We start from the raw sequence: 12,390 nt of genomic DNA on the forward strand, positions 1-12,390 counted from the left end.
AAAGAGCAGGGAAGAGCGGGAAAGAGCGGAGAAGAGCAGGAAGGAGAACGTGTAAAGACATTTCATCCGAGAATCTTTTTGTTTTCTTACATTATTCTGTGGATGCATTGTAAACCTCACTTTACAGTATAAATAATCATGACTAATAAAACAATCGTTAGTTGCAGCCCTATTTTGAGTTATTTCCTTTTCTTGCAGTGCACAGTATAGACAATAACTAGGTATTTACTCAATAAACAAAAAGTCTGACTATTAAAGATAAAGGTCTTGGTGTAAGCGCTCGAACACACGTTTCCACAGAGCGACTCCTTTAGTTTCACAGCCGTTTTTTATTAGTGAATAAAGTTGTGGAATTGTTACAAAAGATCTGTTCAAAGCTCTCATACTTCAATCACAACATACTGCACGGTTTTAAAATATCGCTCGATAAATTATCTACTTGCACAATCAGCGGAGGATCTTGAAGCCTAGAGTCAAAAATATAATAATTTTAGATAAATATAATTTCAGAAATACTTTGCGAAAGCGCTAAAAGTGGCATGCTGCAGTAAATTTCCACCTATGATTCCTCTTCGTTTGTTTCTAAAGATTTTCAAACTACTCACATTTGATAATAATAATTTGACATCTTCCCACACAGATCACTCGTCATAGATTATTATTTTATACAATCCCCCCCTTTAGCTTCAGCCCAGATATTGATGGCGAGTTCATTCCGTTTCCTTTAAGGTGGATATGCACTTGTTCTCCGTGTAGAGGCTCTGCTGTGAAATGTTCTTTGCTGCCACCTTGAGGCAGTAAACGGTGCCGGGCTGGAGGCCGTGGACGGCGAGCTCCGTTTCCGCCGTAGTTTGCACCAGAGACTCGAGGTTTCCTTTGTTCTCGTCGACGACCACGACGTACTCGGCCGCGCCCCTGACCGCGCTCCACTGCACCGCCAGAGACGTCTCGGACGGGGTCACGCTCACCGCGGTCGGAGGCACGAGAGCTGGACAGAAAAGACATTACAATCACTACAAGGACAACAAGGAGAGAGTGGGAAAGAGCAGGAAAATGAGCAGGAAAGAGCAGGAAAATGAGCAGGAGAGAGCAGAAAAGAGCAGGAAAACGAGCAGGAAAGAGCAGGAAAAAGACAAGGAAAAAGAGCAGGAGAGAGCAGAAAAAAGCAGGAAAACAAGCAGGAAAGAGCAGGAAAAAGAGAAGGAAAAAGAGCTGGAAAGAGCAGGAAAAAGAGAAGGAAAAGGAGCAGGAAAGAGCAGGAAAGAGAAGAAAAGAGCAGGTAAAAGACAAGGAAAAAGAGCAGGAAAGAGCAGGAAAAAGAGCAGCAAAAAGAGCAGGAAAGAGCAGGAAAAAGAGCAAGAAAGAGCGGGAAAACGTAGGTAAAAGAGCGGGAAAGAGCAGGAAAAAGAAGGAAAAGGAGCTGGAAAGAGCAGCAAAAAGAGCAGGAAAAAGAGCTGCAAAAAGAGCAGGAAAGAGCAGCAAAAAGAGCGGGGAAAAGAGCAGAAAAGAGCGGGGAAAAAAGCAGAAAAGAGCGGGAAAAAGAGCAGAAAAGAGCAGCAAAAAGAACGGGAAAGAGCAGCAAAAAGAGCGGGAAAGAGCAGGAAAAAGAGAAGGAAAAGGAGCAGAAAAGAGCAGGAAAGAGAAGGAAAAGAGCAAGAAAGAGCGAGTATGCGGGTTGTGATATGTCTAAAAGCGATGAACATGCCATTCCTTCAGTAAAACTCCCTTATTATAGTTTGAAGCTCTTTTCTAAGAACCACTGGAATGCCCTGGACCACGCAAATACAGCCGTGTGTTTGTTGTGACCACAGTTCGACCACAGATACATCATGTTTGCATCCAAGGAATAACCATTAAGTTGGCTCAACGATGAAACATATTCTTACCGTCATCCATGTCCATAATCGCTCCGCTCAGATCTCGTCTCCTCCGAGCCACTGTGGACCACAGAGTTACACTTCAGTCACTCACGATTAAATATTACACTTTTCACATAAACAGGTAAAGATCTTTTAATTTTAGAGACGTATTAAGCCTTTTTCATCAGCCATGTCGTTCATATTTAGGACACATATAAACGACTAGTATTTAGGACACATATAAACGACTCATTTAGGACACATAAACGACTCATATTTAGGACACACATAAACTACTCATATTTAGGATACGTATAAACAACTCATATTTAGGACACGTATAAACGACTAGTATTTAGGACACATAAACGACTCATATTTAGGACACATAAACGACTCATATTTAGGACACACATAAACGACTCATATTTAGGACACATAAGCTAAACCAGTCATATTTAGGACACATATAAACTACTCATATTTAGGACACATAAACTAAACCAGTCATATTTAGGACACGTATAAACTACTTATATTTAGGACACATATAAACTACTCATATTTAGGACACATATAAACTACTCATATTTAGGACACATAAACTAAACCAGTCATATTTAGGACACATATAAACTACTTATATTTAGGACACATATAAACTACTCATATTTAGGAAACATAAACTAAACCAGTCATATTTAGGACACATATAAACTACTTATATTTAGGACACATATAAACTACTCATATTTAGGACACATATAAACTACTCATATTTAGGACACATATAAACTACTCATATTTAGGACACATATAAACTACTCATATTTAGGACACATATAAACTACTCATATTTAGGACACATATAAACGACTCATATTTAGGAAACATACAAACTACTCATATTTAAGACATATCTATGATTGATATATATTGATGATATATTGAAAGTGGGAGACTTCTGAGGATTCTTGACCCTCACGCGGGGGGCCCAGTGAGGGTCTTACCTGTGGGGGCACTGGGCAGGCTGGTCCCGGCTGCGTTACTGGCAGTGACTCGTAGATCAGCTTGATCCACTCCCGGGGCGGAGCAGGCGAGCGTGGTGGTCTCACACAGTCCAATATCTCCTAGGGGCGTGACCTCGTACACTTGGTAGAGGTTCGCCAGCACTGAGGCGTCCCAGGTCAACTCTGAAGAGATCGGATCGTACTCCACGTTCTGAGGAGGGGTCGGCACTGGAAAGAGGAAGTGTAAAGATCACCTCAAAGTCCCCACACAAGTGCAACAAAAATAAATATATGTTCATCAGGCTGAGCAAAATAATATGTCTGTTTGCCGTAACCCGACCGACCCAGTGTGAAACTAGCCGACTGAAATTTTTTTATCAGCATTTTGTTGAAAAAACTTTAAATTCTTTTATTTTTCAATAATTTCACAGACTCACCGACCGGACTAAACTACCGTGTCAAATATTTTTATCACGCTTGTTATCCTATCTTTCATCCTTTAGCAAAGATAACGCACTGCGCAACGTTTGTTCGTCTGCATAGTCAGTCCCCCACATGCGCGAGTTAATGACGACAAATTGCCTTAACCAAGTTGCAGTGTCTCTGTCGGCGCCACTCAAGTGTCCATAGGACGTGCCAGGCTCTGTCAGGGTGTTTTACGCAATGCAGTCTGGGATTGACACACGCCCAGTAGCGTCATCACAACAAACATGGCGGCGCCCGTGTCCCCCGCATGTTCCCCCCGCTCGCCTTCGCTACCAAATTAAAGGATAGCGGCGCACAAAAGGTTGATTGAAATGTCTTAAAATCGTGAGATTTAGTCTCCCGATCGGGTTGATAGAGACGTTCTCCGTCATTGACTGTTGAAGCCTGACCCCTGGTGGTCACTCCGACTCAAAAAATGGCAAAATTTGGATATTTTTTTTTGCCTTCAAAGTAAAAACAATAAGAATTTGCCTACCGACCGAGCCACTTGAAAAATTTTGACTCGGGTTACAGCAAACAGACAATTTATTTGGGGCAGCCTCATAGTTGTTATTTTCCTTTGATTATAACATTTATTTGTAACTTTTAGTCATACTTTTAGACATAAATGTACATTATGACGTCATTTCAAACTGTTTAAACACGACTCAGAAAGGATACGATAAGTCAGATATAGAAGGGAGATATATTACAAAATGTCTGATATTGCAGCTGTTTTGTGCTATACAATTAACTATAAAGTTTATTGTCTATAATATAAACTATAGACAAAAAGCTGCAAGAAGAGTGGAGTAAAAATACACAGAAGAGAAACTTGTGAAATCTTTCAAAAATGATATTTCTGAAGTTTTAGAGTTGATCTTACAGTCCAATCATGTTATTTGAACCTCAATTATGAGGTTTACTGACACATTTAAGCACATTATTTTTTTTGTCATTGTTTGCTATAATATCACAAAAACAAATCTGAATTTGTGATATACATTTTTGTCAGTATTGTCCACCAATAGTACCAGGGCCGTTTCAAGCAAAAAGCCGATTTAACACATGCTCAGGGGCCCAGGTGTCACTAGGGGGCCCAGAGAAAATATATATATATATATTTTTTATTAATACAATCTTTATTCACTTCTTTATCTCTTAGTTTGTTGCTTTGGTTTTATTGTGTAATTTAAACTGACACCACTTTATAATAACTACACCTTAATTAGCCCTAATAAAGCGTGAACAAAGACTTAATTCATTCAATAGTTTATTACGAATAATTCAGGATTAGTAGCTACTTATTTAAAGGCTTAGGTAATTAATTAAGTAGTAATTGTTACCTAAAATAATAATATTTTTTTTGTTTGCTTGTTCCTCACACTTTAAACGTAATGTAAGCAAAAATGTAAGTAAAAATAGAAAAAAAACTACACATTATTAGTATAAAATGAGTATTTATGTAACTAAAAGAGAAAGTAAAGAGGCGCGGCTCACCCGTGACGCCGGTCTTGGTGAAGCTCGGTTGGCTGACGCCGCCCAGGTTCCGCGCGTACACGTTGATTTTGTAGGTGGTGCTGGTGGGCAGGGGTACCTCGAAGTAGTTCCTCTCCAGCCAGTACGAGGTGATCTGCATCTGGGTCTGCGGGTTGTCGTTGATGTGGCCGCCGATGGTCACCTGGTACTCCACGTCAGGGCAGGTCACGCGGTCCCACCAGATCATGGCCCAGAAACTGCCCTCCATCAGCTGCATGCGGACGCGGATGTTGGTCGGAGCGCACGGGACTGTGGGGGGGAGGTCGGGGGGACACAGACCAGAGTATTACATGTCTAAAACAATCTATGCTTTTTGCTACCACATTTTCATTGGTTTTAGCAGAATAACAAACATATAACCCAAACATAATAGTTAAACTGTACAGGATAGTCAACGACCAAAAACAAAGATTAGTACAAAACCGTATATACTGCCAATAGAACTGATAGAGTAAAATGTCTTTGTCATGATAAGACAGTATATATTTCACGTTGCATCATTTTAAAAAAGAGCCAGGGTTTCTCAGGAGAGTTGTAAAAGGCTGGTTTTCCGCTCAGAGACAGCAGGGGGCGACAACGGACACTTTCAACACGCCAAAAAATATTAACCAGCGCAGGGGCTTACAAATACGTTCAATCAGGCGAAAATGTGACTCAGTTCTGCTTTGAGATCACTTCTGTTACCGTTTGTTTCTGGAGATACATTTTTTTCACTTATACTTTGTTTAATGGAGCAGATTAAAAATGTTCCAAAAAACAATAACAATACAATTACTGAAGATTTTTATGAATGAATTTATTTTTAAGAGCATTAAAGTGAATTGCTTTTGAAGTTATAACTGAATCCGACCTTACTACTTTGAATACTACAACCGTATTTTCTTCTATAACTATAAGTCTTTTTTCATAGTTTTGGCCGGGGTGCGACTTATACTTATATTTATACTTATATACTTATACTCCGGAGCGACTTATATGTGATATTATTTGTTATTTTCACACTTGCAACCACATTTAATACTCCAGTGCGACTTATATATGTTTTTTTTCTTCTCTATTATGCATTTTTTGGCTGGTGCGACTTATAGTCCGGTAAATTTGGTATATAACAATTACAGCTACACTTTCTACTCATATTCCATCCACTGGCGTTACTACTGCTGCTGCTTTAATGCTGCTTTGGGGATGAGACGCGTAAGGACAAGCACTGCTCCACACGGGACATTTAATGACTACATTTAATACAACTAGCAAGCGTCATTTTCAGCAATAACGATGAACCGTGAGTAAAATGTACACATCTCTAGCCTGTGGATCGTTGTAAATGGAAGTCACCTGATCCCAGGTGCACCGGCGCCGCAGAGGAACTGTTGCACACGTAGTCCGAGGCCTCCACGCCAAAGGAGTAGTTCTGTCCGCAGACGAGGCCGTCGATGGTGCAGGACAGGTCCGCGCTCGAACAGTACAGCGGCGCCAAGGTCGGAGCCTGAGCGCTGGCAAAGAACTCCCCTGCGCCCTGGCTGGGGTCCCAGGTCAGATGGGCGGACAGGTTGGCACAGTCGTACACCACGGAGAGCCCGGACGGGGGGCACGGGCCTGCGGAGAAACACACATCAGACTGTCGAGCCGAGGACGTGGAAAATGGTTGAAAAAGGTCGCTCAAGGTGTGATGTCATGACACACCTGACACATCTTAGGTAATAAAGAGATGAATTATTAATTATAATGATACAATTGAAACTGTGATCCAATCAAAACGTGTTGAAGACTGGATACAATCATTAAATTAAACCACGCTTAAAACTGTTTAAATCACATGGTCAGATGTCAAACCACAACTTATGAGCAAAGACATTATTCATCCTTTGTGTTTTTCTTTTCCTTTTATTATTACATTATCTTATACTTTACCAGGACAGTCCCACTTTTGGCGCGTATGACTCGAGATAGTGACCTTGAACTTGACCTTGACCAGTTACAGCCCTCCAGGCCGTTTGAGGAACACTGACCATATAGTTTGAACATACTCTTAAGACATGAACAATGAGGACTTGAGTGCGATTTTAGATTTGAACCCCGCCTCACCCCTCTAACCACTCTGCCACCGCGCTGCCCACACTCATGAGGAATGCCGGGCCAGTGAGACACAAACGAGCCTGTTACCGGATTCGTAGGTCACAGTGGTATCGGGGCTGGTGCAGTTCTCCGTAAAGGCGTAGACGTCCACCTGGAACTGTTGTCCGCAGGGCAGGCCGCTCAGGGTGCAGTGGTCGAGCGTGGTATTGTGGGTCTCGCTGAAGCCCGCTCCCGACACTCGGACCACGTAGCGGGCGGGCACGGGCGACAGGTCATAGGAGACGATCACGCCGCTGTCGTTGCACGACTGCACCGCCGTCACGTTCTGCGGAGCGCACGGGGCTGTGCAGGAGACATCGGGGTCATAATCTTAATAATGATTAAAAAAACTCTACAGCGTGTCAGCTTGTCCTTCTCAGCCTTAGTTTGATTTGTCTCGTGTGTTTCGTCTCGTGCGTTTGGTCTCGTGTGTTTTCGTCTCGTGTGTTTTCGTCTCGTGTGTTTTTGTCTCGTGTGTTTTCGTCTCGTGTGTTTTCGTCTCGTGCGTTTCATCTCGTGCGTTTCGTCTCGTGTGTTTTCGTCTCGTGTGTTTTCGTCTCGTGTGTTTTCGTCTCGTGTGTTTTCGTCTCGTGTGTTTTCGTCTCGTGCGTTTCGTCTCGTGCGTTTCGTCTCGTGTGTTTTCGTCTCGTGCGTTTCGTCTCGTGTGTTTTCGTCTCGTGTGTTTTCGTCTCGTGTGTTTTCGTCTCGTGCGTTTCGTCTCGTGTGTTTTCGTCTCGTGTGTTTTCGTCTCGTGTGTTTTCGTCTCGTGTGTTTTCGTCTCGTGCGTTTCGTCTCGTGTGTTTTCGTCTCGTGTGTTTTCGTCTCGTGTGTTTTCGTCTCGTGTGTTTTCGTCTCGTGTGTTTTCGTCTCGTGTGTTTTCGTCTCGTGCGTTTCGTCTCGTGTGTTTTCGTCTCGTGTGTTTTCGTCTCGTGCGTTTCGTCTCGTGTGTTTTCGTCTCGTGTGTTTTCGTCTCGTGCGTTTCATCTCGTGCGTTTCGTCTCGTGTGTTTTCGTCTCGTGTGTTTTCGTCTCGTGTGTTTTCGTCTCGTGTGTTTTCGTCTCGTGCGTTTCATCTCGTGCGTTTCATCTCGTGCGTTTCGTCTCGTGTGTTTTCGTCTCGTGTGTTTTCGTCTCGTGTGTTTTCGTCTCGTGCGTTTGGTCTTGTGTGTTTTCGTCTCGTGTGTTTTCGTCTCGTGTGTTTTCGTCTCGTGCGTCTCATCTCGTGCGTTTCGTCTCGTGTGTTTTCGTCTCGTGTGTTTTCGTCTCGTGTGTTTTCGTCTCGTGCATTTTCGTCTCGTGTGTTTTCGTCTCCTGCGTTTGGTCTCGTGTGTTTTCGTCTCGTGTGTTTTCGTCTCGTGTGTTTTCGTCTCGTGCGTTTGGTCTTGTGTGTTTTCGTCTCGTGCGTTTGGTCTTGTGTGTTTTCGTCTCGTGCGTTTTCGTCTCGTGCGTTTTCGTCTCGTGCGTTTCATCTCGTGCGTTTGGTCTCGTGTGTTTTCGTCTCGTGCGTTTGGTCTCGTACGTGTCTGGACGTGGTACGACGGGCTCCGGAGGCTGCTGCACTTGTCCGAGGAGGTGGACACGATGACGGTGTAGTTCATGCCGCAGGCGGCGTCCTGGAGCTGGCAGGAGTTGGAGGTGCTGTTGCAGGAGATCAGGCTCATGTCGTGCCCCTCGGCCGTGGCCACGTACAAGGGCATGTTCTCCGAGACCTTCCACTGCACCGTGATGACGCTGCTGTCGCACTCCGTCGTGGCGTTGATGGCGGTCAGAGCGCACGGGGCTGGACGGGTCAGACAAGAACGTGAAGAGGAGATTTTACAGAACAAATGTTTCACTGCCTGAGCCAATCCGAACATAGAATAAATATATTTAAATTGACAGATTCATTTCTACTGGTTTGGATTGTCAACAGTTACACAAGACGCAAAAAGGGTATTTCAGACTTACTTTCAGCTACATCTTTATTATTTAATCTCACTTTAATATGTTTTGCAAGTAAAAGCTAGGTTGTTAAGTAAAAAACTAGAATATTAACATCTGATAATATGGAAAAGTTCAACATTAACTGAAACATTAACATGAAAATTGCCAAAATGTTTAAAATTTAACTTCTGAATGTAAGAGTATTCTCCACCACTGGAACATACTTTCTTGTTTTGGCATGTTTTGCAGATAAAACATTATAATTTCAAATGAATATCAAATTTTTTGAATTATAAGGTCATATCTGCAAATGACCACTTCAAAACACAAACTTAGGGGGAAAAAAGAGGTAAAAAAGTCAATTCAACCCACTTTAAGTTCCCCTTTATTCCCTTGTATCAAATAAATCCATCCCCTCATTTATTTCCGCAACACAATTGGTCAAAACGTTGAAACTACATATCTCAGAACTGTCCTGAACGCAGATAAAACCGTATAATTCTAAGTAAATGAAATGCAGAGGTGAAACCCGGAGCTCCAGCGTGGCGGCGTACCCGTCTCGAGCCTGTAGTCGGGGCCCGGCGTGCTGGCGCAGTGCCCGTTCTCGGCGGTGAGCTGGATGTTGTAGACGGTGCTGCACTTCAGGTCCGGGACGCTGCAGGGCGACGAGGCCGAGGAGCCAGAGGAGTTGTGCGCCACGCCCTCGGCCCGGGCGAAGACGCGGTAACCGGTCGCGCCCGCCGACTCCGTGAACGTGATCCAGGCGGCGTTCGTCACACAGTCCAGGTGCGCGTAGATGTTCGTGGGGACGCAAGGGGCTGAGGGGGAGAAAAGCACGAAATTAGTCCAAAAACGTGACTCATTTACGCATCCAGCGCCTCGAGGTCGGGACTGAACCGGAAATGAAGCCAAAACTAAGGAAGAACAAGACCGAAACAAGTCTAAAATGAAAGTGTGTGAACGCATCCTTAAAGTACAGCTTAGTCTGCTCATAAAGCGCAGATACTTTCACATAATTATACTTTACATTTAGCTGTACAAATATGTATGAAAAATGTTCTCTCGTTTGACAGTTTTGGTTAAGTTGGTCATTTTACTTCTTGGTTGGCCAAAGGGCAGCAGAAAAAGTGAAGAGGTAAAATAACAATTACCGTATTTTCCGGACTATAAGTTGCACCTTTTTTCATGGTTTTGGTCGAGGTGCGACTTATACTTATATTTATACTTATATACTTATACTCCGGAACGACTTATGTGATATTATTTGTTATTTTCACACTTGCAACTGCATTTCATACTCCAGTGCAACTTATATATGTTTGTTTCTTCTCTATTATGCATTTTTTGGCTGTTGCGACTTATACTCCGGAAAATATGGTACTTGATAGATAAAAATAAATGAATGACATCTTAATTTTGCTAAATGAAGGTTTAAACGGTTGAAAAAGTTTTCTCTTGCACAGACTTTGGACCCGAACTTTCTCAACGTGCTTCTGTTTTGTTCGGTTTTGTTTCCTGTGGCATCAATTTGTTTTCGAGCCCTACTTCCAGTAATATTCAGCTTTTTCAACTGACTGACTGTCCCTGGACTGATACAGTTCTATAATCACCACGCACCACCTGTACAATCCCACCAAACTAAGTAACCTGTAACACAAAGTATAAAGAAATACATTGGTGCATCCTGGTGTGGGAGCAGGTTCCTCACCCGAGCTGGTGGTCACCGGGACACTGGGAGCGCTGGGGCAGTCGTCCCTGAACGCGATGACGATGAAGTTATAGCTCTGTCCGCAGGGAAGAGCGCTGAAGGAGCACGAGGTTGACGTGGCGTTGCAGGTGAGAGGAGCGCCGCTGCTGCTCATGCCACTCACGAGGAAGTACTCGGCGTCGGGGTTCGCGGCCCAGGACACGGTCATGGAGGCGGCAGCGCACTGCTCGGTGACCGTCACGTTCTGAGGCGTGCACGGAGCTGAGAGGACGAGGAACGTGGGAGGAACAAGACACACATGTAGATTTAGTTTGGATGTGTTTGGAGCAGAAGTGTCATTTTACAGGAGCGTAGAGCCGGGGATCCCACTCGTGCAAACAAACCCTTCAAAGGTTTGAACACAAATACAGAGAGAAATAACGAAAATCTTAAAATATATATAAATGTTGATCTACAATAGTTTTAACTGAAGTGTATGTCATCCCTATGAATCTCAATATATTATTTTTTTGTATTTTCCCCACAACAACAATGCTCTAATGACAGTTATTGAAATTTTATTATTATTATACGATTATTGGAAACTATTTGACTGGAAATTGACATATTTGACAGTTTTTTTTTGGAGTTAACACTTATCATATCAACAAAATCTTTCTAAGTAGAAAACCGTGAACTGTGGTGCGTGTGGGTGACTTAAAGTGCCAATGAAAGGTTTGTACGAGTTTCTAATTTTGACTTTATTTGGTGTATTTTTACCTGTTGGAAACATAAATAACAGTTTACTCCAATCGAGCAGGTATTTGTGTAGAAAAGTAAAAAAATCTATCTGTAGAAAATGATCACACTAGGTACACTTCCAGTCAAAGCTTATGTAGAATTCACACAATGAAACAACTTTTTGACGCTCTAAACATGAATTCAACAAAATAAAGCTGCTCTCTTATATTTTTGTTTATCATATTTTTTAAAAAGTGACATTAGATTAGTTTTTTCCGTGTTTGCTGGGTAAATTCCCAGTGTGATATCATCAATAACAAACAGGAAGTTAAATTATAAACATAAATGTGCTATTCCGTGATAAAAATTTGGATAATCTTTAGCAACATTTTCAATATATAAAACTTAACTGCATTTTAGTTCAATGAGTCGTCCGACCTGTAGGGGGCGCTTTAAGTTTGACGTTACAGTGTCCCATATAGGGATGCCAGAGGATTAAACTCAATTAATAATAAAACATCTTTAGGTTCGGACAAAAAACTGAATTATGTTTTGCCTGTAGTGTCTGAAGTGTGTCTCTTGGATGAAAATAAAGTGTTTAAGGAGGAAGTTGTGCGTGTTAAAGGAGGAAGTGGTGCGTGCGTTTACCCGTGTGCACGCTCGCCGGCGCGCTCTTCACCCCGAAGCAGACGTGGTCCTCGCCCATCACCGTCACGTTGTACACGGTGCCGCACTGCAGGGCGCTCAGGTCGCAGTGCGTCTCGTTGTTGCCGCACGTCGACGTGTGGCTGCCGTCGGACGAGAGCGCCACGGCCGTGTAGGTGTCGGCGCCGCTCGCCCGCTCCCACGTGACCGCCGTCGTGTTGGTGGAGCACCGCAGCGAGGCGCCCACGTTTGTCGGGGTGCACGGGACTGGAGAGACGGGACGTGAAACGAATGAGACGGGACACGAAACGAATGAGACGGGACACAAAACGAATTAAACGGGACAAGAAACGAATGAGACGGGACACAAAACGAATGAGACGGGACACAAAACGAATTAAACGGGA

At 43.2% G+C, this 12,390-nt stretch overlaps 1 protein-coding gene across 1 annotated transcript in view; it reads right to left on the reverse strand.

The window, feature by feature from the left end:
• Positions 1-470: 470 nt before the first annotated feature.
• The window catches only part of fndc7b (fibronectin type III domain containing 7b), a 36,037-nt gene continuing 24,117 nt past the window's right edge, over positions 471-12,390 (reverse strand). The window contains exons 22-31 of the mRNA XM_072438049.1: positions 11,987-12,250; positions 10,619-10,879; positions 9,465-9,728; positions 8,507-8,767; positions 7,037-7,291; positions 6,209-6,469; positions 4,835-5,122; positions 2,870-3,097; positions 1,887-1,937; positions 471-988 (exon numbers count right to left, since the gene is read on the reverse strand). Coding sequence (XP_072294150.1) covers positions 711-988; positions 1,887-1,937; positions 2,870-3,097; positions 4,835-5,122; positions 6,209-6,469; positions 7,037-7,291; positions 8,507-8,767; positions 9,465-9,728; positions 10,619-10,879; positions 11,987-12,250 — 2,411 coding nt within the window. The 3' untranslated portion in view covers positions 471-710. The remainder of the gene's footprint in view (positions 989-1,886; positions 1,938-2,869; positions 3,098-4,834; positions 5,123-6,208; positions 6,470-7,036; positions 7,292-8,506; positions 8,768-9,464; positions 9,729-10,618; positions 10,880-11,986; positions 12,251-12,390) is intronic.

The sequence above is a fragment of the Eucyclogobius newberryi genome, unplaced genomic scaffold (assembly GCF_026437365.1).
Source record: "Eucyclogobius newberryi isolate DKJ021-1_F unplaced genomic scaffold, fEucNew1.0.hap1 SCAF_9, whole genome shotgun sequence".
NCBI classification, from domain to species: Eukaryota; Metazoa; Chordata; class Actinopteri; order Gobiiformes; family Gobiidae; genus Eucyclogobius; species Eucyclogobius newberryi.